The sequence below is a fragment of the Echinops telfairi genome, unplaced genomic scaffold, assembly GCF_000313985.2.
Source record: "Echinops telfairi isolate 266 unplaced genomic scaffold, ASM31398v2 ScPeMD7_18;HRSCAF=68, whole genome shotgun sequence".
In the NCBI taxonomy this organism is placed as follows: Eukaryota; Metazoa; Chordata; class Mammalia; order Afrosoricida; family Tenrecidae; genus Echinops; species Echinops telfairi.
The window spans coordinates 24,204,649-24,230,790 of record NW_022103915.1 but is presented as its reverse complement, the minus strand read 5'-3'; the positions used below and the strand labels follow the sequence as shown (position 1 = coordinate 24,230,790).

Sequence of the window (26,142 nt, the reverse complement as noted above, 5' to 3'; positions counted from 1 at the left end):
GCATACAACAAAGCGGCATGCCCTTGGGCATTTATGAGTAGCCCTGAGAGAACTTTGTAACATATCCTGATGAACAATTGTATCCTGAACTCTTCTGCTTTGCATTGTAACCTGTTCACTTCCTTAATAAGCCCTTTAATCATGAATATTGTCTGTGAATTCTGTGTGGCCATTGCAACCAAAATTGGAACCTAGATGGAAAAGTAGACAAAAGTGTTGTTTGAGACTCATGGGAATAGAAAGCCTCACCTTTATCCTTCAGAGTGGCTGGTGGTTTCGAACTGCCAACCTCTCAGTTAGCAAATTATCAGCCAAATGCTTAACTCACTACCACACCACCAGAGCTCCCATAAGAGGCTAGTCATTATAAAAAAGGATTCTGTATCTTCACGGTGGTGGAGGTAACGTGGATTCACACAAGCAATAAAACTGTTCAGCAGTACAAACACTGTGAAACTGGTTAGATCAGAATGAACGCTAAGGGATTGTACCAAAGTCTTGTAGCTTTTCATAATGCACTACGGCTATGGAAAACATGCCTCCTGGAAGAAAGGGGATAAAGAGGACACTGGATCTCTCCAAACACTGCTTGCTTGCTTTGCTCTTCTGTCTTTTTTCTTATTTTGCTTCATCAAATCTCAAGTACTTCAAAATTAAAAATTGTAAATTTAACCCATAATTTTTAATTACACATTTGGCTTACAAGATAAATGACATATTGAAAAATAAAAGTAAAGTTCATGTGGCATCACAGAATTCACATATACATAAACAAACACACACACACAAACATATTGTCTAACCAATTATCTTATTTTGATGGAGAAATCATACATCAAGATGCCACTGAAATTGACCAAGGTCCATACTGGGCAGGATCCCTATGTAATATCCACAAACTCAACTCCCAAAGGGTAGATACTAAACATAATATAGAAATAAGACCATTAAATCGAATCAAATGTTACATTAACATGCATTAGCTTGGCCTCACCCCTTAGTCCACTCATCTGTCCCTGAATTCCTCTCTCAATCTAAATTTCTAGGCTGTATATGCTCACAGAAAATGACGTAATGTCAAAGGTCATGCATTCTCTAAACTGGGCTGGAAACAACATCTTCTATAAGGGCAATGAACATAGATCCAAAACACCCATGCCTTAAACAGCAGGTCGTTCCTACTCCTGTAGGAAAGTCAAGTTCTTGAGAGGTTTCCCAGATAGGCACTGTGAAGCTGAGCTCCGCTCTAGAAAAGCAGAGCTGCCACAGACAGCAAGCGTGGCAAAGGACCCGTAACTGTGTCCAAGGTCGACCGACAAGAGAGCGGTAGGGCCCCCCGCACTCCACGTCCAAACAGGGACTTCGTTCTGTTCAAGCAAACAATCTCGAAGACACTTTTCAGAGCATTTGACAATTGTCACTGGACCGAACGCATCGCTCTGAAAAGGTAACTTTTAAAATCTTACTTTACTCTTCTCAGTCTCCGTTTGCCTGAGTTTATTTTTCATCACTCCTTCATCTTCCTCTGCTTGATTTTCTTGTTTCTTCAGTGCCTACATGAAAACAAAAGCATTATTCAAAAAGGTGTGTGAACAGTAAAGTCACTAGTAATTTTATTAAGAAAATACTGAGGAACATATGGTTATGAATTAGACAGAAATCTGTAAATGAATTACAGCCTGCTCAATCATTGAATTCCAAAAATGATTTTCATGGGGATCAAATAGAAACAACATCCTGATCTTTGTGATCAATTTCCATCTAGTATCCTTTTTTCCTCATTGGTGGAAATCTCGTTATACACTCAGAGAGCCAAGATAGCCAACAGTTAGTTGTCTTGGAAACAAATAAGCTTATGGCTGAAATAACAGAGTTTAAAAATTACATACCTGTTCACCTATGTAATACAAAAACTAGCTTCATAGAAATTCTGAAAAATATACTCCAGCAGGGTAGAAACGTGATTTCATTATTAACATATAAGATTGTTTACTGTGACATGTAACTGGCTCTTCAAACTATATCTCATATGGAGAAAACAAGGCATCCTATCCCACACTGTCTTCCCTTAAGTGGAAAAATACATTAACTCTAATAGACACAAAATTGTTATTGTTGTTTATTTTAAAAGGTAAACCATATCTCATTTTGTTAGTATTTTCCTTTAATTTTTTTTTTAATAAATCACTTTATTGGGGGCTCTTACACCTTTTATCACAATCCATACAAACATTCATTGTGTCAAGCATGTTTGTACATATGTTGCCATCATCATTTTCAAAACATTTTCTTTCTACTTGAGCTCCTGATAGCAGCTCCTCATTTTCCCCCTCCCCCACCCTCCCTCCGTCATGAACCATTGATAATTTATAAATTTTCCCCCCATGTCTTACACCGACTGCTGTCTCCCTTCATCCACTTTTCTGTTGTCCATCCCCCTAGGATGTATATCCTTGTGATCGGTTTTCCCTCTTTCCCCCCACCTTCTCCTTACACCTGGTATCTCTATTTCCGTTATTGGCCCTGAGGGGTTTATCTATCTTGGATTCCCTGTGTTGCAAGCTCTTATCTGTATCACTAGTGGCACATGCTCTGGTCTAGCCGGATTTGTAGGGTGGAATTGGGGTCATGATAGTGGGAGGGGGAGGAAGCATTAAAGAACTAGAGGAAATTGTATAAAAGTGTTTGTTTTGTTTTCATTTTATTTTTTTAATGTTTTCTAACTTAAGAAAAAAGTACTCAGAGTAGTTTTTCAAAACTTCTCAAAGGCCTTTCTTTTCTTTTCCTTTTTTTTAAATCTAATTTAGCGAAATGTATGTGAAGAGGACAAATTGAGAAAGGCCAAATGCCAGAAGTGCTTTTCCAACAAGATACACATGCTCAATGTAAAAAAGGGGGGGAAACGCTTTTTTAACAAAACAGCAGCACCTGTTGAAAATAGCTAGATGCAAGCATACTCAATCAATTTCATTGACTTAGGAGTTCGTCAAATATCCACTAAGTGCATTTTCTATGTGCCTCGCACTGTGCTAGCCACTACTTCTGTACATAAAATAAACATGACCCTTAATTTATAGGACCACTGTCAGTTCTGCCACAGCATGCAATATTATGGGTCAAAATAAAACACATCTCAGCAAAATGAGAAGTAACTTCAGTTTCAGTCAGTATAATAATATAATACTTTCAGAGAGTTTAATATTAGCACTCTTCTTAAGTACTTAGTATACAGTCATTCCAACTTTTTATAATAGTTTAATCATGAAAGTCCTGAATTATCATTAAATCTACTGTACTGACAGGAAAATTGAGGCATAAACTTGCCTAAGGTCACTCATTTAGTAACAGAAATAGGGTGAAGATCGAGACTCCCTGGTACTGCATCACTCACTGAGCAGTACTGATTCTCCACACTGAAATGAGACAAACACTACACAGTTGTGGTGAACACTGGAGGATACATGCAGAGCCCACAGGACAGTATCCAGCATACAGTAAATGCTCAATAAAAAACAACTATTAAACGTATCAACTACTTCAATCAAGTATCTAAAATCATAATGCCTTTTAAGTAATTATCAAATTTAAAGTTATCAAATATAAATATCAAATTACTTAAAATTATCAAATGGCTTTGATGTGTGATATTTGTTCTATACTGGATGGCAAGTGTAATTGGTACGAATACTCAATTTTATATGTATGGTACTTTTTTACTAAGATTACAAGTGTTTCATAACAAAATTATCCTAGTTATTGCTGCCTTTCTTTTAATGATTCCTCAGTCTTCTCCCACCCAATATGTGCATGAATGTGTATATAGGTGTAAGAAAGATGCTGCTGTGTTTGGTCAATACATTTCTTAAAAATTTTGACTACCTCATTCATCAACATTATTCCAACATAATCCTACATTTTTATGAGTTAAACTACGTCAATTACCTTTTTCTATATTTTTCATTGGATTAAAAATACAGCCTAGGCTTTCCACACAGAAGTGGTTCTAAGGAATACTTCCTCAGGCAGTTGAAAAGTTTCATCAAGCCATATGAACAGCTAGCCTCCACTTCTAAATTCAAACTCTTGAACAGAAGCCCTTCAACACGAGTATACAAAGGATCGTGCCATTTGATGTGATTTGAGCAGTATCCTGAAGAGGGCTGAAGGACTCCACTTCAAATAAGAAGGGTTTGCCCCAAACCCTTCCAAGAGTCCTTCCAAAATTGTTAAGAAGGCTTAAGTACCAAATCTAGTGATCAGGATCACAGCTTTCCAGAGGTGGGAGGAGAGTTCAAAGCCTATCATGGAAGATAATGTAGCCAGGAGTAGCTAAAATAAAATGATCCTTGTCATGTGACTTTGTATGCCTCTGTATGTTCTAGACTCTGACCCCCCCTCCATCTTCACTGTCTGAAGTGAGAAAAGAGGAGTCACATGCTGGGCCTTAAAAACTTAACCTCATGCTGCAACACAAAGAGTTTAACTTATTTCATTATAGCCCAAAATTTCTCCACTTACTAACTGGAATTACTCCACTGCTGCCCCTTTTCTAAGATTTCTAAACATTAAATTTTTAAGATCCTGGAACATTTTACATTGAAAAAAAAATGATCAAGAAAGATATTTTTAACATTTGCCAAGAGTTTGCTTATTATTTTGATTAAACATATTAACAGGTAATGTTTTAAAATCGTGTATATATTTTAGTTTTACTTACTCACGTTTTCAGAATAATCCTTCAAGACTTACTTGATTTAAAATAATCCTCATTTATCAAAGAGCTTACGTTTCCAAAGTGTAACACAAAGCTTTCATGTGACTATAAGTTTCAAAAGGCCCGCAATCTCATTGGTGATGATCATAATTTTCTTTCTAACAGTGTTTGGCACAGAGTAGATTATAAACATAAGTTGAAAGGACAAATAAATCTCCCTTCATAAATTCTGAACAATTTTATTTTCGATGGGCCAACTTTGTTCTCCAGATAGATGGAAACTTTCAAGATTTCCCCCTCTTTCTTGATTGTCATATTTTCTTAACCACCAAGGTGCCTTTCAAATTACTCCAGTGTAGTTGTATTGGAAAATAAATATTTTAGGGCTTACCAAAAAGTTAATGACATTTCCCCTTTTCACAGTTTTGTCTTTCACTGTTTTCATTAGAAAAAAAAACAATGGGTGAGGTATTTTTTTTAATCATTATTTTGAAATTATTTTAGAGTTTAAGAATTTTTAAAGATAGTTCAGAGTTCCCCAATGCACCTCATATTAACATCTTATGTAACTATAATCAGTTTATCAAAACTCAGACATTCATTATTATAAAAAAATCAACTAAATTATGAACCTTATTAGAATATCTCGTTATTTTTCACTAATATGCCTTATTGTTCTTGGATCAAATCCCGAAGCTGTACTACAATTATCCTTACTACAGGTAAGTGTCATTGTAAAATGACACTACAGAGTGTCCTTCGGTGTCTCCTTAGCCTCTGTGGGAAAAGAGAAAGCACAGTGTCCGTGAAAAAGCAGATGACCTTCAGCGACATGGGTCGGCACAGTGCGGGCAGCGATGGGCTCCAACGTAGCAATGATGGGGAGGACGGCACAGGAATAGGCAGTGTTCCTTGTAGTCTCTTAGGTCACTAAGTGTCAGAACTAACTCAAGCACATCTAACAATAACAGCCTCTGTTAATTTGTGAAAGTTTATTTGTCTTTTCTTATTGTTCAGAATGTTGATGTTTTTGAAAAGCATTGGTTAGGTATTTCACTGACTGTCCAATTTGGGTCTGTCTGATGTTGTCTTGTGATTAACCAGGGTTACAAATTTGGGAGATAACCAGGATAGAGTTAAAAGTGTCCTCCTCTTCACATCATGGATACAGGACCTAGGACTAGTAAACCTTGATCACTTATTTAAAGGAAGGTGATACCTGGTCTGGTCTGCCAGGTTTCCCCACCACAGAAAGTGACTAGTATTCTTCCCTTTCCGTAACACACCAAGGCCAGCCCACAGGGGTGGGCTCAGCCTCCCTGAGGGATAGTAGCAAAGAATCTGTGGGGCCATGTTAACATTATCACAATAACTTACATATATAAATATAAATTATTTTATATTAAATATATATATATATTCTTGAGGGAGAGATGCCTGTGTAAAGAACCTTACTGTTTGTCACACCAATTTTTAGTACTCTATATGACCACTGCCGTTGAGTAAGTTCTGACTCAGCACACTCTCTAAAGCAATGTTTCCATAAGTGGGTGAGACTGCACCCCCCCCCCACCCCACCCCCGCCAGGGAGCACTGGACTGATCCTGGGAGGGAGGGGGATGGTGTAAAAGCAGGAGGGGGATGGTGTAAAAGCAGGTGCCTACATTTTATCCTGGATTACCAGTGAAGTGCTAATTACCAGTGGAGTGCTAATCCCTCCCATACACACCGGAAAAAGGAGTAGTAGGCTAAATACCTTTGGAAACCTATGCTCTAAATGGGGCCCAAGACTATAAATCTTTATGGATGCTGGCAGCTTCATCTTTCTCCTACCACGTGGCTGATAGGTTTGAACTGCCAACCTTGCAGTTAGCAAATCAATGGCTACCTCACAGCACCACCAGGGCTCCCTATAGCAGCTATTAATGCCACCTGCATCAGAATTTAAGAGTCTCATACAACCTAGATTCTCATAAATTGATGAACTCCCAAACTGCTGTTCACCAATAAGTAGAACTGTGACCCTCTCTGTTTTCAACCCCAGACTATCTGCCCACACCCAAAATATTAATGCTGTGGAATTTACATGACGATGTCTGTCGGTGGCTGGAATATACCCATTAGATTTCTTTCAAAGATGTTTTCTCTTACTTCTCATGGACGCCCCAAAAGCCAAGCATCCTCTTCTGCTTCTTCCCCTTCCCCTTGTTCTGCCTCAGGATTTGGTTTCTCCTCAGATCTATAAAACTTCCACTTCAACTTATAAAGTGTAATCTACTTTTACTCTAATTCTCACTTTTGAATACTCATACGGATAATCATAATCACACCCCTTATTCCACCCCTATAAACACAAATAAATACAAGTTAAAATCAAATAAAAAACGCAAACTCACTGCTATCGAGTCAATGTCGACTCACAGTGGTCCTATGAGTAAAGAGCCTAAATAGGGCAGGGTGGGACTGCCCCTGTGACTCTCTGAGGCTGTAACTCTTTAGGAGTAGAAAGCCTTGTCTTTCTCCAGAGGAAAGGATGGTGGTTTCTAACTGATAACTTTGATCAGCCCAAAGAAAGGGTTCCATCAATACCAGGATCCCCACCTCCCTACCCCCTTTAAAGAATAGGGTGAGGAATAATTATTTTCATCCTCATATCAGTAGCTAGTTACTCTGATTGTCACTTCTTATAAATAATATAAATCTTAAGTTTTATTCAGTGTTTAAGAAATATGGTGAAGGAATCAGGTACCAGGCATCAAAGACAAAAAAAAAAATCATAACATTGTGAATGAGGGGGAGTGCAGAGTGGGGACCCAGGGTCCATCTGGGGGAAATTGGACATCCCCTTGCAGAAGGGCTGCAGGGAGGAGATGAGCCAATCAGAGTGCAGTGTAGCAACAATGAAATATGCAATTTTCCTCTCGTTCTTAAATGCTTCCTCCCCCCCACTACCATGATCCCAATTCTATCTTACATATCCGGCTGGACCGGAGGATGTACACTGGCACAGATAGGAACTGGAAATACAGTGAAGCCAGGGCAGATGAACCCCCCAGGACGAGTGGAGAGAGTGGCGATATCAGGAGGGTGGAGGGAAGGTGAGGGAGAAAGGGGGAACAGATGACAAGGTCTACAAATGGCCTCCTTCCTGGGGGACAGACAGCAGAGAAATGGGTGAGGGAGACGTTGGATGGGTAAGATATGATAAAATAATAATAATTTATAAATTATCAAGGGTTCATGGGGAGGGGGGAGCGGGGAGGGAGGGGGGGAAATGAGGAGTTGATACCAGGGGCTCAAGTGGAGGGCAGATGTTGTGAGAATGATGATGTCAACATATGTACTAAAGTGCTGGACACAAGTGATTTATGTTTGGATTGTGATGAGTTGTATGAGCCCCTAATAAAATGATTATTAAAAAAAAGATAGAAAGAAAAATGATTAGGGCAACAAATAAATGTACAAACGTTGTACACAATGGACGGATGGATGGATTGTGATGAGTTGTACGAGCCCCCAATAAAATGATTTAAAATAATAATAGTTTATAATTTATCAAGGATTCACAAGGGTGGAAGGAGAGGGGAGGGAGGGGAAAAAAGAAGAGCTGATACCAAGCTTAAGTAGGAAAAAATATGCTTTGAAAATATGATGGCAACATATGTATAAATATGCTTGATACAACTGATGTCTGGATTGTTATAAGAGCTGTAAGAATCCCCAATAAAATAATTTAGATAGATAGATGATAGATAGATAGATAGATAGATAGATAGATAGATAGATAGATAGATAGAAAAGAAAGAAAAATCCATAAATTGAACTTTAATCAATCAAATTATGCTTGCTACTTTGTGGAATTACATGCGATAAAAATGTTTGGAAACGGATTGTGGTAGCAATTGTACATTCTATTTGACATGAGTGAAAAATGGAATGGTATGATATATGTATTGAATCCCAACTAGTTTTATATATATATATATATACACATAATTCATGTGAATAGCAACTAATTTTAGGAAGTCCAAAATTCTGTATATGAGGTATTTGAATACAAGACTCTCTGATCCTCTAAGACACCGAGGATTTGTAATAAATATTCCTGCATTACTCTTTTGCTTCTCACTTCCAATACTGATCATTATTTCTAATATTACTTTCCTAAAAACAATATACTTCTCTTTGATAGCTTTCCTCTCAGCCTCAAATATTTTTCACAGCTTTTTATATTATTATTTCTTTTTTTCTCTCTAAGGATATGTAAGTCTTAGAAAACACAGTCAATGAGAACTTCCATTCTCCCAGTTGAGGAGCAGCAGTGAGACACTAAAGAGCAATTCAAAGCACACTATGATGCTTCCACTTTAGCATCTCGAAATGACATTACATTTGAACACTGTTTCTGCTTCCTATCCTCCCCCCTCCCCGAGTCAGTAAACAAGTAAACACCCATGCACCATTCTCAAGCAGAGTACTGAATTCATTTTCTACATTATCTCGTTTAAAGACAGATAAATAAGGACTCCAACTTTTGGGACCTCCTAAACATATACTGATACACTTTAAACTTCTAAAACCACAGGTAACACACCAGTTTTAAAAAAGAGAAACACTACAAAAATTAACTGAATCAAATTTACAAGCCATTTTTTTTAAACCTTAATAATAAACTTTACCTCATTTACCACTTTTTTTAAGTGTGTAAGGCTGCACTGGGTTTCTTTTCCATTTTAGTTAGATCAAGCAATGTACAATTACATATTAAAACTGACCTAGTAAAAGCAGTTATAAGAGGAGGAGGCAGGGAGGGGGGTGGGGTAGTACATGCCAATGAATTTCTATGACTATGTTATTTTGCCCTTTCAAGCTTTGTTTTTTTCTCAAAAGCAGGTTAGCTATAAAGCTATCATGTGGCGGGCTCCAGGATTCAGCTTGTCTCCTACAAGTTTAAGATTACAGCAACAACACAGAGACTTAATAGGGAGTCCCTGGGGCATATTGAAATCTTTAATAACAACAATTTTTCTTCTTTTCTTTAAGTGCGCCTATTTCCATTAAAAAGACTAACAAATGGAGCATTGTACTACTGCAGTTCTTTAAAGGTAGATGAATCTAAACTCTCATGGTTGACTGAAACACACACACACACACACACACACACAGCCTTTCTTTGAAGACAGCAGGAGAAAGGGGGAAAAGAAAATGTTTGTAGACATCTCACCTAAAGGCAAAGACCCCTACAAGTATAAGAACAGCCACGCTTCCCAGGGGGCTCTAACAGATCATTTATTCAAGATGCAGGGAAAAATTTAGGGAGCAAAGGGCCTTTGTCCATTTCACATGGATCATCAAGTGAGGAGTAGAACGATGGAGTTGAAATGAAACAAAGGTCGCATGTTAGCTCCTAAACAGGCCATGAAAATTTCCAGAGAAAAACTGTGCACGTCAACTATCCTTCCCATTCTCGGTGCTAGCAGTACAATTGCATGCCTCTGGTCACAGGGCAGGTCTGGCAGATGATTCACTGGTCAACGATAACTATAAAAAACAACAACACGTGTGCACTCAGATCACGGAATCGATCAGTCACATCACACTTGACGGGACAAACATTCCAGTCACAGCTGTTTCGTTTTTCATGGACCAGTAAAGAATAAAAAAGTCATGTCACTGATAATCTGAAGGAAAAAAAAGAGTTGCTCTTCTATTTTTCATAAGTCAATTCTTCCTTTGGGTAAAAAATAAAAATCAATCAACAAATATCTTAAACTTCACATTATGAGATTCTGATCCAAGTTAGATGACATAAGCTTTAAATTAGAATCACAGGCCATTCATGATTTTTAATTTCTTTAAATACATGTGCTATATTCAAAATCCTTTGTGGTTCGAATCACTATGGTTCAAGCTTTATTTTTTTAAGATGAAAATACATATATTGAGTTCCAAAAATGTTTAAAGCCTCAACCACACCCATCTAACCTTCAGACCTTTAAACATTGGTAGCTTAGTAGGCATTTGGAAGAGCAATATAGATGATTAGCATTAGTATCACTCATTTACATTAACACAGGTCTTATTCCTGTCCAGGTCTTTGAATTTCCAAATTGTTTCACCCTAAATCAACTTGGTGATCCCTCCCACATGAGAACTAGCTACAGTCATGGAAAATTTTAGCCTTTAAAGTTCATCCAGTTGGGGATTATCTCTGCCAACAAAAACCAAAACAAAATACAAAAAAAATTAAAATTCTTTTTGAGAAATAAAACAATACATTCATATTCTAAATCCCTGAACCAAGTATTTATCTCAAAAAGAGCTAGATGGGGATCTGGGAGGAGAGCAGAGGATTCTGGTGTTGTGGAAGCCAGGCAGTAAGTCTACCCTCATCCTTCCATATCCAGGGGCCTCTGCCCTGGGTCACTTCCCTGCCAAACCCAGATCCTGCTGAGGGACCTGTTGGATCTCAGCCGTTAGCGGGGAGATGGGAAGATGGCCAAGGTCCAGGCAGTGGATTCTTTGTCTTGCCACAAAGATGAGTGTGGAGTGAGCACAGAAGCCCAGGATGTAGAGGCAGACCAGGCATTGGGATGCTGGGGAAGTATAGGATGCTAAGACAGAGGCCAGCTGTTTGAAACCACCCGCTGCTCCTTGGGAGAAAGATGGGGTTTTCTAAACCAGTAAAGAGTTACAATCTTGGAAGCCCACAGGGTTATAATCTCAGAAATCTACTGGGTCGCTATGAGTCAGCTTTGACTTGATGGCAGTAAGTTAATGTACAATAAAAAATTATTTCTTAGTAAGTAAAAGCAGGATACGATGAAGGAAGTCCAAATGGAACTCAACACTGCTCTTTAATGTTTAGGACAACATGCAAATTTAGGGGCTATGAAAGAAAAAGTTCCTGCCAGTTGAACAGTCTACATTTTCCAGATGAAAGTAGCAAATATATAATAAATGAAGCAGTCATAAGCTACAACCAGTATCATGTATTAAAGTGATATTTATCAAAAAATTAACATGATATTATCCTGTTGGTCATTCTTAATACTTATCTTTAAAGATTACCTAAGGCTATCAAAACCAAACCTCAATGCTATCCTTTGACAATAGTCTATAGATATCTTTTTCTTCCTTATGAAAAGTACAATTCAAAAGCTCTTACTGGAATTACTGTGTTATGATAAATGGGCACCTATTACTGACCCATTTTTCCCGATGAGTGAGCAAGCATGCTGGTTTGACGAAGTCTGTATTTGTGGAGTATGACTGGGTAGGACCACCAGTGCTAATGAATAAAGGTCATAAGTTCAATGACGGGGGCAGCCAATTCCTTTTGGTCTGTTTCATGGCCATAGCCTTTTCCCTAAACCTCAGCCAAAGGCCACATGGAAGGTTAGTAACTAGGCCAGAGACCATGGGTGAATCAGCAAAAATCTGCCAGCATAACTATAAAAATAACTCAAAAGCAAAATCCCTATTAACTAGTGTCAGGATTTCATTCTTCAAATGTTATTAAATTTGCCAATCTGCAAAACAAAACCTTAATTATTGCCTACAAAGTTGGTATGCTAACAAGGCAGTGAAGGCTTTTGGCTTCTTTCATTGAAAAGCAACCATGGAAAAGAGTAGCATTCCCTCAAATGCCATGCCACTGCTATTACTGGAACAGGTTCTATTTGATGCAATCTTCTACTTAATACAAATCTTGCAAGTAAAGTTAAATGGGAACCCAATGAACGTACTTTCCAGGATTTCCTTCAAAATAAAAAAATCAGTCTAAGTGGAGGGCCTGTTTTGATCTGAATAATTCTTTCTCCCAAAAGGGCAGGGAGGGGAGGCAAAAAGTTTTATTCAAAATCCCAGAGCAATATGATATTTCATTTTACCCTCTTCCACATGCAGCACCACTTGAGTAAGAATTATTGACAAACAGAAGATCATAGATAATTGTGGAAATTTAATTTAGAATTTCTCAAGCTTTAGATGCCTGAGCAGACAGCACTGTAATACACAACATCTTCCATGGTTCAGAGATGGATGTTATTTTGTGCTTTAGGGACTTGGTTTGCCTTTTTGTGTTTTTTTTTTTGTGCTATTTTCTAATAAAAATAAAACAGTATTAAGTCAATGAATAAGTCTATCTGTAGAAGAGTGGTCTTTGTACAATATTACTATGCGCTCAGTAGTTGTCCAATAAATATTCATTGATAATGATGGAAAAAGATTTATAAACAGATGGTCTTGCATACATCACTGAAAATGTAGATAGAACATTCCACTCTTCAAAAAAAGCATAACAGAAATTAACAAATTCTGCACTCAGAAAATCTCGGGTGTCAGACAGCTGCTCAGTCCACAACAGCAACAGACATTTTTCATCATCACCACAGCATTAACAGCATTAACTGTCTATCTGAATATGGTACTGCACAAAGGGACTCACTAGCACTATTTGTCATCATTTACAGAGGGAATATTGGCAAGAAAAAACAAGCACATATAGAAAAATAAGTGTGGTTAAATAATACATTAATATGTACTAATATATGGTACTAGCATCAAAACATGTGTCAGGCTGAAATGAAATACACAAGACTGTGTATTATAAAGTAAACACTGCTATTTCCAAACAGGACTTGAGAAGCCTCGTGAGAACACCTACATGTACAAAAATAACAAGTCCATTAAAAGAATCGGACGTTATCATGTGGTTGCTGGTGGAGCCTGTCAATTCTGTTCTAGCAACCCACTGTCACAGAGGAGAACGTCCCCACAGGATTTCCTAGGACACAACCTTTTTGCAGCCAGATCATCGGGTCTAGTCTCCTAATGAACAGCTGGTACCTAGAGTCCAACAACCGCCTTTTTGGTTAGCAGCCATGCACTTAACCACTGCACCACCGGGGCTCCTGAATAAAGAGCACGTCATAGGTCCTCAAGAACCTAGAAAGCAGGTTGGGAAAAGAAAAAAAATACCAGAAGGCAGAGAAAAGATGACGTAGGAACTAACTCTAATATGGATAGGACCTAGAAGATACCCTGAAAATCATTGATTTTTCAAAAACCTTTGAATAATAAGAAGGTCCCTTAGCACACCTGGGGGAATTGTATAGATAGATGGCTGAAATAAAGAAGAATGGAGGTGAAATGGGCAAGAAAGTACATTTCAAGTATTAACAATTAATACCCTTAAGTAACATTTTCTTAATAAAATGCATAATCTAAGAAGACATGACGTGTTAATTATATAGAAATGTGATTACAAGAATCTCACAACTGACATTTATACAAGACCTCATAAAACCACACCCTTTAAAAGAATCTAATGTTGTCGCTGGCATGCTACCCACATGGTATTTCTTCAACGATGTAGAATACAATTGTAAACTTTCAATTTTATCAGTAATAAAGCCTAGTTTCCAACATATATTATCAAAATAAAGTATCCTTGATGTTCTCCTATACATTGACAACTCCAGTAATTCTACAAGAAAGTTACTGGAACAAATACAAAGATTCTACAAAGCAGCGGGTACAAGAAAAACACACCAAGCCCAGTTATGTCCCTCACATCAGTGTTCCCCAGAGTGGGTAACACCACACCTTGAGGCACTGGGACATTTCGAAGGGCCGGAGAGGAGGTTATCCAAAAGCAGATACCTCTACTTGATCCTGGATTATGGGCTATAGTACAAATGATTTTAATTGCCAGGAGGGAGAGGGGCTAAGGTTTTTTCTTTTGTTTTGTTTTGTTTTGATTTCTGAAAGGGCACAGTTGGCCAAATAAGTTTGGGAATCTCTGCTGTATCCAAACAAGGGAGACTCTGAAGAGGATTTCAAGAAATCATTATCAAGAGGCTTCCAAAGGATGAAATACCTACCTGGGATTAAGTCTAAGTAGGGGTATAAATACTGATACAAGGAAAACTATATAACACTACTGCAGGAAATTAAGAGAAATCTATGAAGGGGGAATTAGAGCCCAGGCTAATGGTTTGAAAGACTTAATATTGTGAAAATGGCACTACTGCCAGATGTGATATAGAGATATAATGCAATCCCAATTCAAATCCCACCATTCTGTAATAAAATGGAAAAGCCAACCTTCTATAGGAAGGAAGAAGGGCCCATATGGCTAGAGCTATGTTGGAGATGACCAACAGAGTAGAGGCCTCACACGAAAACATATACTCATGTGGAGCTTCTGAGAAGGAACGAAATCAAGGTTCTAAGAAGAAACTAGTTCATGGCACTAACAGCGCACCTGAACAATAACCTTGTCTAACCCGAGGCGAGAAAAACTAGAAGGTATCAGCTACCACTTCCAGAGGTTCTGACCAGGGCCACAAAGGAAGAACTAGATAGAATGTGAGAAACATGCAGAATGAAAGCCAAATTCCTTAAAAAAAAAAAAAAAAAGCCAGACCTAATGTAGTGAGAGAGATTAGAGGAGCCACTGAGACTATTGTCCTAAAATACTCTGGAAGTGAAGCTATTTCTGCATGTTACCCCCGAAGCCAGATAATAGATTGGCTTATCAAATAAACAATATCACCCATGAGGAATGTGCTTCCTTAAACAATTAACTGTGAGTCCCAACGGTCTATAGGCACCCAAAACCAAAGATGAGACGGAAAGCTAGCTCAGTGGAAATAGACAACAGATGGAAATAATGAGAATGCTGACACAATGTAAACATGATGACCATGTCACAGAACCACTTCCATTACAAAATGTTAAGGGAGAATCTAATCACGGTGCAAACGTACCTCTCAAGTACAATCAAACATTATTTGCTTTCAAAACGGCATAGCCTTTCATCCAGCTAGCCACTCTCTCAATATTTTCCAATACTAGGAAGATAATATGGCTTGGCGAGACCCTGCTTCCACAATACCTAAGACCCACACAACACGAAGTTTGCTCTGAGAATAGAAACCCAAGTATCAAGTAGGAGGTTGGAAGATAAATGCTTAGATTGCTTCTAAATTTTGTTCTGTAAGAAGCTTTAAAGGAAAAAAAAGTATATATATATATATATTTCTACTAAAAGAGTATGAAAAGCGTTCTAGTGTCATCCGAAATTATCAAAACCCAACAAAATACACTGTGGGCTGAAAAGGGAACAGGCGGGAGAAGAGAGGAGGACGAAAACCAAGAAGACGGCTAAGCATGATATGGGTTGAACCTGATGGCTTCAAGCTGTGCTAAATTGTGTTCAACCAGCTTTGAGAGACAAATCCCATAATAGCTAGTCACTTTTCTATTTTCTTTTTATCAGCATGTTGACATGAATGGTTCTTTCACAACCTTACAGAGAACAGTGTTTGCCTTGTCCTTGCAAAGGAAGAAAAGAGAAAAAACAACCCAGCTAACCATGATGTGAGAGAGAAGAAAATAATTAGCATTGCACAGTGATATGGAAAGGGAACTGGTGTGCGTCAAAACCATAGCCTAAGTGTTTCAGCCAGAGACTGGTAAAATGCTTAACATGTAGTCATAAGCAATGAAAAAGAATCACACCCATAAAATCATTTCTTTAAATGATGTGTATCTTGAAAAGGCAAGGTCTCAATAAAACTGCTACCTAATATACCCAAATTTTCCAAACAGGCCAGGACAAGGGAACCACCGTTTCACCCTCTGGGATACGCTGGGGCCTTCTGAGTCCCTGGAATAAAGCACTTATTGAGCTGCCGTGATGATGGGTATTTCTATTTCCCCAACAAAAGTCGGAGCTCCTCAAGGGCATGACAAAGTCTTAGACAACGTTAAACCCCTAGTCCTGAGCACAACACCTGGCTCTAGAAGGCACGTGATATAATGTTGGCTGCTCTGACCACCCAGCATGTAGCTTTCATTCATTAATAAATTCATTCATTCACCTACTCTGCTAGGTACTAATTTAGATGCAGAGACGTGGAAGTTAGCAAAACAGACTAAGAGCCTAACTTCATAAAGCCTATGTACTAGTCTTGGAGAAAGACAGTATGTGGAAAGATGATAGATAGATAGATAGTTGATAGATAGATAGATAGACAGACAGACAGACAGACAGACAGACAGACAAAACTAGGTACTAAAAAGTGTGATGGTGGGGGGGAGTGTAAAGAGCTAGGAAGTGCAAAGGGAGTGTTTTACCATGGAGAGTTAGTCTGACCCATCTGAGACAGAGTCCTGAACGGGAGCAGGTGAGTGCCTGGGACGTCAAGGGCAGAGGAGATGCCCAGTATCAAGGCCTTGGGGAAGAGGAAGAAAGACAGGAACGCACAGTGAGAGGAAGTCAGGAACCAGACGACAGGGGTCTCGTTGGCTGAGGACTTTGGAGTCGATTCTCCAGAGGAAAGGTTTTGGGGTGAGCTGTGGCATCGTCTGATTCTTTGGGGGAAAGGCTCTTTAAGCGGCAAGAATGACAGTGAGGAGGTGGCTGAATTCACCTAGACCGGAGATGACAGTGCCTAGGGCAAGAGTAGCAGCAGTTAAAAGGTAGTGGTTCACAATTTCCTCCATCAGTTTGTCCTGGTGTGGGGGCTTGCCTGATATTATAGTGCTAGATACTATGTGATCATTTTGTCAAATACTAGTAGGGTCAACCATAGTAAGCAGGTTTCAGTGAGGCTTCCAGCCTAAGGCGGAGTAAGAAGAAAATCCTCATTATCTACTTCTGAATCAAACAGTTTGACAGGGTGCAGGAAGAACAGGAACATACGTTCACTAGGTTGATGCAACAGTTTGCCCTCTATTGCTACCCTACAGAGTTGGAACTGACTCAATAGCAGTGAGTTTGGGTTTGGGTTTTGGCTTACCTAAAGGGTCAGTGATTTGAACCCACCCAACAGTATGTGAAAAGACTGGCCTGGCACTCTGTTTCCATTAAGATTACAGTCTTTAAAACTCGATGGGCCTTTTAGACTAGTTTGTGCCCCTTCGGACTTCATTTCCAAAGTTTCCCCCTTCAATAAGCCTATTCTTTCTGTTCAAACCTTTACAAAATAATAAAAATAAAAACCTGTATGGAGCATTTCTAGTGGCAACACATGGAGTGCCTGTGAGTCAAGACTGACCTGATCACAACAAACAACAAGGCGGGAAGGTTCGAAGGAGCTACCCAACAGCCACAGCAAGGGAAGCAAGCACACCAGCAATCACGAAGACAGCGGAGAACCAACACTGCTTCATTCCGTTATACATAAATGCCACCGTGAGTCGGAGCTAATTCCATGGACACTAGCAAAATCACAAATTTAGAAGGAAAAAAAATGTAATAGGGAGGACAGAATTTAATGATAGATTAAATGTGAAGCCTAGGAGAAAAAGGGAGACGGCAAGGACCCAATAAGAAACACATCCAAGTGAGATATTCACTTTTTTGAGAAGAAATAAAGCATACGAGCTACTTATCTGTATAACCCACTCAAATAAAAGATTTAACAAATTCTGTACAATTTGCCAAGCTGTATTCCAGAGACCCAAGTCAGAGTGGGCTTCATGGCTTTGAACCACATCACTATAACTTGGTACACTTTGAACCACATCACTATAACGTGGTACACTTTGAACCACATCACTATAACGTGGTACACTTTGAACCACATCACTATAACTTGGTACACTTTGAACCACATCACTATAACTTGGTACACTTGGAACCACATCACTATAACTTGGTACACTTGGAACCACATCACTATAACTTGGTACACTGTCCAACAATGCTTCAAGATCTCGTCTCGGGTTTTAAAAACTGTGCACCTGTCTCAATGTCACATAAACGCCACCAAATAACAAGATGATACATTCAAACTCTAAAGATAGTTTTAATACTGCAAACATGAGTAAGATATGTTAGAAATAATCTAAGCAGTTTCTCAGTTATATATATATATATGTATGTGTGTGTGTGTCTATAAAAGGTAATTGAAATCATAGCTTTAAATAAATAAAAAAATAATGAATGAATAAAAAATATTCGAGGTATTGATCTCAGAGATACCAAAGTCAAAGGTCACAACACAGCCCCAAAAGAGAATGTTCTATAGCGCACCATGGTGAATACCAATTGGGATTTTAAAAGCTCCTGAGTGACCATCTAAATTGGAAATCATAGATTATCTCTATCTGGAGGAATAAGAGTGATGAAAATCATAGAAAAATATACACAATTACCCCAAAGAACTGATGGACACCAGGCTGCATGACCCTTGGACCAGAAGAACTAGATGCTGTCTGGTCACCAATAACAACTGCTCTGAAAGAAATCACATTAGAATGTCCCAGACAAAGAAGGAGAAAATATAGGGGAGAAAACTAAAACTCATTTTTAAAATAACAAGTTTCTTGGTTGTATGAAGACGTGTGAAGTCCAAATCTATGACCCTTAATCACCCTTCAGGTCTAGAAATAAATTCACCCCAAGGCTCAATTTTCAGCCAAATGATACACAGGTTGATAAGGATGGCAAGCACAATGAGAAGTACACATACATTTGAAGAATCAACCATCGAGCTCACAGGGCAGCATTTACCCACGAGTAAAGTTCAGGAGACTTAGGAAAGGAGGAGGACTGGTATGAAGAAACAAGGAGAAAGTAAGATGAGGATTGCAATCGAAGACATCAAACAAAATGTGTATGAAGTATGGACGAAAATGGATCCACTCTGAAAACCTTCATCCAATTCAATTTTTAAAAATTTTTTTAATGATTCAAGGTATTGAACAGAAATGTAAACTCACATGAAATGAAATGAGTGGAGAGAGAGCTTATACATAAAACATGCTTTGCTAGCAATTAAAGGGAATAAATAAAACTAGATTGTCCAAAGGACAAATTACATATTAGTAGAAAATAATTATAACTGAAAAAGCTAAAAAATAGGGTGTAAAAGACAATGAGTATTAGAAGAAAACTATAATTAGAGGAAAGCTTGGGTCAATGTTAGACAAAAATTTAGAGAAACTAGCTTTGGGGGAATTCTGAACAATTTAGAAATATAAAGGGTGAAGAGGCCTATGGGAACTGTGATTCCGGTGAAATAAACTCTCCTATCAAATTATAATTGGTCTCTAATTGTTTTAGTGTATGTAAAATGATTTTTCCACAGACAAACTATTGGAGAGAAAGGAAAATTACAACTCTAAATAGCATGCATGATACAAATTCAAAAGAAAAGTTCGAGAGGTGACTACTCTTCTGGTGTTAGGTAGCAGTTTTCTCAATGTGTAACACTCAAAGTGCTGCACATTACTTTTTAACAGTGGGGAGTGCAACACGGTTTCAAATTTAATATTTTATACAAGTGGTTCAATCATTTTTTTCAATTATAACTTTTGTGCCAAGTACACATTCAGGGAGCCCCAAGAACTAAAGATCTAGATGTAATGCTCTGCCGCCAATCATGTTTACATAACAGTTTTCTCTGACCATCCATGTCCTTTCCAACGCTATCTATTTCAGCAGACTCTTGGATGCCTTATGACCTCGTGATAATGGTCTCCCTCAAGCAGAAGATGGTAAGTCTCTGAAGTTGTCCTGTCCTAGCCCCTTGTAAAACTTAATCCATGTTTTCTTTAAGAAAAGACGGAGACTGATGGGATCTAACACTATGGAGTGTAGAGAGGAAGTGGGAAGAGTGATACACTTTGATATATAAATTGAAACAAAATATTTTTGGTATGAATTGTTGAATGTAAAAACTGATGATATGCTCTGCACACCTTCACCTAATTCACAATAAAAATTCTAAAAAGAAAAAAAAGAAGAACTAAGGGTGTATATATTTTTTTTAATTATTTTATTGGAGGCTGGTACAATTCTCATCACAATCCATACATACATCCATTGTGTCAAGCAAATATGCTCATTTGTTGCCCTCATCATTCTCAAAACGTTTGCCTCCCACTCTAGCCCTTAATATCAGTTGCTCATTTTCCCCCTCTCTCCTCCCTCCCCCCTCCCTCATGAACCCTTCCTGGTTCATAAATTATTATAGTTTTGTCATAAGTTACCCTGTCCGATGTTTCCTTCCGCCCTCTTCTCTGCTGTCCATCCCCCAGGGAGGAGGCAATACGCAGATCCTTGTAATTGGTTCCCCCTTTCTACCCCACATTCCCTTCACCCTCCAGGCATCGCCCCTCTCACCACTGGTCTAAAGAATCATTTTCCACCAAAGTTTAGTCACTTTAACAAGCAAGCTCTGCTGGGTCACAATAGATGGTTTAATGCTGACGACTAGTGGTCAAAAGCATAGCAACTCTCCAAGTAGCTGATTTTTGGAGTTTTTTTTAACTGAACTAAATTGAAGGGAGACAGATGAGGCTGTTTGCTCCCAAGTAGAATTGCAGCCACAGAGATCCCATACAGAATCATAAGTCGAAATCTACTAAATTGCAATGTCTTTGTTTCTTCAGAGGTGGAGACGGTATAAATTTGAAGTGTTTAATACAGACATCTTTATGTGAAAACCCTACGTTTAAGATTTTGCCTTTAGAAATGTTCAGGAAATCACAAAAGAAAAAGTCTCTTTAAAAGTCTTTGTCCGTTATCTGTGCTATACCCTCACCTCTAAAAATAAATGGGGCAGTCACAAAGCAAGAACATTATAAACCAACCTCAATCACAAATACAAATAAGAAAAAACATCCTAAATATGTCAGCCAATTAATTCAGCAATGTATAAAAAAACCAATGTGCCAGCAGTTCTCAACCTGTGGGTCACGACCCCTTTGAGTATCAAACAACCCTTTCACAGGGGTCGCCCGATTCATCACAGTAGCAAAATGACAGTGATGAAATAGCAACGAAAATAATGTTATGGTTGGGGGGGGTCACCGCCACATGAGGAGCTGTAGGAAAGGGTCACGGCATTAGGAAAGTTGAGAACCACTGGAATATACGATCAAATAAAATCTCCACAGGAACGTCAGAAGGGCTCTCCATCTATTGATAGAGGCCCTCCTCTTTTATACAGCAGAAGAGAAGTTCGGCAGCAAGGGCACTGGATAAATTTCAAATCAATTCTTTTTATTTCTTTTTTCATTCTCTCTTAGCAATCTGTCGCTGTTGGGTCAAGTCGATTGTGGCACACAGTGGCACCCCCAGACAGAGGACAGTACACCGCAGGGTTTCCAAGGCTGTCAAAGGAACTGACTGAAGCATCTTTCTCCGATGGAGCAGCTGGTAGGCTTGAACACCTGACCTTTCGGTGAACAACTGAGTGGTTTGTGAACCACGTTGTGCAGATAGGGCTCCTTCCTGACAACCAGGAACCTAATAGAAGGTATCAGTGGAAATCAGGAACAAACATTAGAAGATCTCCCCAGAAATAGAAAAATTAGCAAACAATTCTCATTATCTTTGTTTCATTTCAGTATCCCATTAGAAGTTCAAACCACTGAATTCAGAAAATTCCACCCCATCTAAAAAAAGAAAAAAGTACAGGAATTATAAAGAATAATCATAAGTTGCTTTGAAAATAAGTCTCACAAAGGATGCGCAAGACCTCCTTTATATAGGAAATTATAAAACATTGTAGGAAAACAGTACAAAGGCACCATCTTTAAATTTATCTATATATTTAAAATAATTGCAATGTAAATGCAGGCAGGAGTTTCAACTGGTCTTGTCAAGAATTTTCATTATCATTGACCAAAGGATAATTCATTAACAGGCTTTCTATTCCCATTAACAGTTACAGTCATGGCAATGGGCCTCTATTCAAGTACTCCCTCAACACAAGAACACTTTGTTCTAATAATCTGGCACTCTGAGATGCTCATCTTCCCAATACAATCGCTGAAGGCAAAGTGGGTGCATAAGCAAATGTGGTGAAGAGAGCTGATGGTGCCCAGTCCTCCTCCATCTCACAAAACACATGCAATGATGCTGACTGCAGGAGGAAAGCTGAGTTAGTGAATATGTAAGCATCTCAGCACTGGCAGGGGTCTCCACATGGCTGCTCCAGCACCCAGGGCTGCATCGGGGTAGGTCCATGTGGCTTCTCCTCAGAGATGTCTTGCAAGAAGTGAGCCTTGCCAACTGAAGCAGGGAACTGGCTAAGGCAGCTGTACCCTGGTCCAACCATCAGAAAGCAAGAGACCAGAGAACTAGAAATCCCCTTATAGAAGGGTTGTGAGGAGAAGACGGGCCAGTAAGGGTGCAATGTAGCACCGATAAAACATAAAGCTTTCCTCTGGTTCTTTAATACTTCCTCCCCCCACTATCATGACCCTAATTCTACCTTACAAATCTGTCTAGACGAGAGCATGACCATGGGTACAGATAAGAGCTGGAAACACAGGGAATATAGGACAGATAACCTCCTCAGGACCAATATTGAGAGTAGTCATACCAGGAGGGGAAAGGGAAGGTGGGGGAAGAAAAGGGGAACCAATAATAATGACCTACCTATAACCCCCTCTCAGGGGGATGGACAACAGACAAGGGGATGGGGGAGACATTGGATCGTGCAAGACATGAAAAAATAATAATTTGTAAATTATCAAGGGTTCATGAGGGAGGGAGTGGGAGGGAGGAGATAAAAATGAGGGGCTGATACCAAGGGCTCAAGTGGAGAGAAAATGCTTTGAACACGATGAAGGCAACATATGTGCAAAGGTGCTTGAGACAATGGATGGATGGATGGATGGATGGATGGATGGATGGATTGTGATAAGAGTTGTATGAGCCACCAATAATATGATTTTAAAAATAAGTAAAATAATTGTATGTGAATAAAAACAATTTGACTTGTTCTTTCTTTAAAAAAAAAAACAGTTACAGTCGGAAACCCAGAGGGGCAGTTCCTCTCTGTGTTACAAGGGTGGCTATGAGTTGGCATCAACTCAGATGCAATGAGTTTGGGGGTTTTTTAATAGTAACTAGGAACTGATTGAAGTTCTGAAAGATTTTATCTTGCTTGTATCCACAACCAATGCTTATGGAAGCAGCAGTCGAGATCAAACAACCGTAATGAATTGAGTAAATCTGCTGCACAAAACTTCTTTAAAGTTTTGAAGGGCAAGTACTCCACTTTGAGGACTGCGGTGGCCTGACTCTGGTATTTTCAATAACCTACTATGCATACAAAAGTCGAACATTGAATAAAGAAGACTAAAGAAGAATGGATGCATTTGAAGTATGGTGCTGGTAAAGAATACAAAATATACTGTGAACTGCAAAAGAACAAAGAAATCTGTCTTGGTAGAAATATAGCCAGAATGCTTCTTAAAATCAAGAATGATTTTTTGCTCTGGGTCTTTGAAACCTGATCCCATCGACACCTCATGATCACACAGGCTGGTATACTTCTTCCATGTGGGCTTTGTTGCTTTCAGGTAGATGGCCGCTTATTTATCTTCAAGCCTTTAAGACCCCAGATGCTATATCTTTTGATAGCTGCATACCATCAGCTTTCTTCACTACATTTGCTTTTGCACCCACTTTGTCTTCAGTGATCGTGTCAGAAAGGTGAACATCTCAGAGTGCCAGATTATTATAACAAAGTGTTCTTGTGTTGAGGGAGTACTTGAGTAGAGGCCCATTGTCCATCTGCACTTACTACTAAACCTATAAATATATGTACATAGATCTATTTCCCTATCATTATAAATATATTTACATATGTGCATGCCTGTATTTAGATCCCTATATATGTTCTTTGCCTCCTAGTTCTTTCCTCTATTTCCTTTTACTTTCCTCTTGTCCCACTATCATGTTCAGCCTTCATTTGGGTTTCAGTAATTCCTCTCGGTTACATTGCCCTTGATCACAATGTGAATGAGGGGGGTAGTGTGGAGTGGAGGTCCAAAGCCAATCTGTAAGCAATTGGACATCCCCTTACAGAAGGGTCATGGGGAGAAAGACGGGTCAGTCAGGGTGCAGTATAGCACTGATGAAACATACAGCTTTCCTCTGGTTCTTTAATACTCCTGCCCCCCTACTATCATGACCCTTATTCTACCTTACAAATCTGGCTAGACCAGAGCATGTACATGGGTACAGATAAGAGCTGGAAACACAGGGAATACAGGACAGATAAACTCCTCGGGACCAATATTGAGAGTAGCAATACAAGAAGGGGAAGGGAAAGGTGGGACAAGAAAGGGGGAACTGATTACAATGACCTACCTATAACCCCCTCCCAGTGGGGTGGACAACAGACAAGGGTAGGTGGGGAGACATCAGACAGTGCAAGACATGAAAAAATAATAATAATTTATAAAATATCAAGGGTTCATGAGGGAGGGAGGGACAGGGGAAGGAGGGGGAAAATGAAGAGCTAATACCAAGGGCTCAAGTAGAAAGAAAATGCTTTGAAAAGGATGCTGATAACATATGTACAAATGTGCTTGAGACAATGGATGTGTGTATGGATTGTGATAAGAGTTGTATGAGCCCCCAATAAAATGACTTAAAATAAAAAATAAAAAAGTAAGGATGGAGAGACTTCACTTCACATACTTTAGACATGCTTTCAGTCGAGACCAAGCTCTGAAAAAGGATTTCATACTTGGTAAAGTAGATGAGTAGCCAAAAAAAAAAGGAAAGCCCCTGACGAGATGGACTGGTACAGTGGCTGCAATGGGCTCGAACAGAACAATTCTGAGGATGGTGCAAGACTGGATGGTGTTTAGTTCTGCGGTGCATAGGACAGGTAGGAGGCAGAGCTGACTCTACAATGCATAATAACAATAAAATAGTAATTCAGAGAAGACTATCAGAACAGGGGTAGAAAACGGAATCAACAGCAATGAACACAAGCATTCCTCACTTACTGACATCATTGGGTTCCTCCCTTATTGACATGAAAGACCAGGTCATTATGCAATGGTATAACCTGAAGTTATGTGTGAATGGAAGATAAGTGCGTCAGATCTGCCAGATTACATTATTGCATAACTGCTAACCCACTGAGAATCATGTCGCAACCAAGTTGCAAGTTGACACCCAACCTTAACCATCAAAGCCATCATTACACACTGCATTCATTACTGTCAGACATACATCATTAGTGAACAAAATATTTGGCTCAGAGGTGTTATACTATTTGTCATATATGTAAAAATGCCATATAATAGAATAGTCAGTAAGTGAGGAGTAGACATAAAGAAGCCATCTAGCGATCTGGGAACAAAACAAAAGTGGGTGCAGTGTGCTAGAAAACTTGCTTTGCATTGATGATAGTACAACCCCACTCAATGGGGCAGAACAACAGAATTGTATGTGAATGGATATATTGGATTGTATAAGATAGGTCAATAAACTATTATTTTTTAAAAAGGAAACTTCAAAAGAAAACTTGCTATGCCTCGTGCCCATGCTCTTTTTAACTCTCACCAAATGACGGGGTGGAAGCATGACAATAAGGAGACTAGTCAGTGTTCCCACCCATAAGATGACCCATCTCAGAAGCAGGAATGGGGGG

General features: G+C 38.9%; 1 protein-coding gene across 1 annotated transcript in view; it reads right to left on the bottom strand.

Annotated features, from left to right (window-relative positions):
* CEP128 (centrosomal protein 128) overlaps positions 1-26,142 on the bottom strand; it is a 446,899-nt gene that overhangs the window by 364,933 nt on the left and 55,824 nt on the right. The window contains exon 8 of the mRNA XM_030884984.2: positions 1,467-1,553. Within this exon, the coding sequence (XP_030740844.1) occupies positions 1,467-1,553 (87 nt within the window). The remainder of the gene's footprint in view (positions 1-1,466; positions 1,554-26,142) is intronic.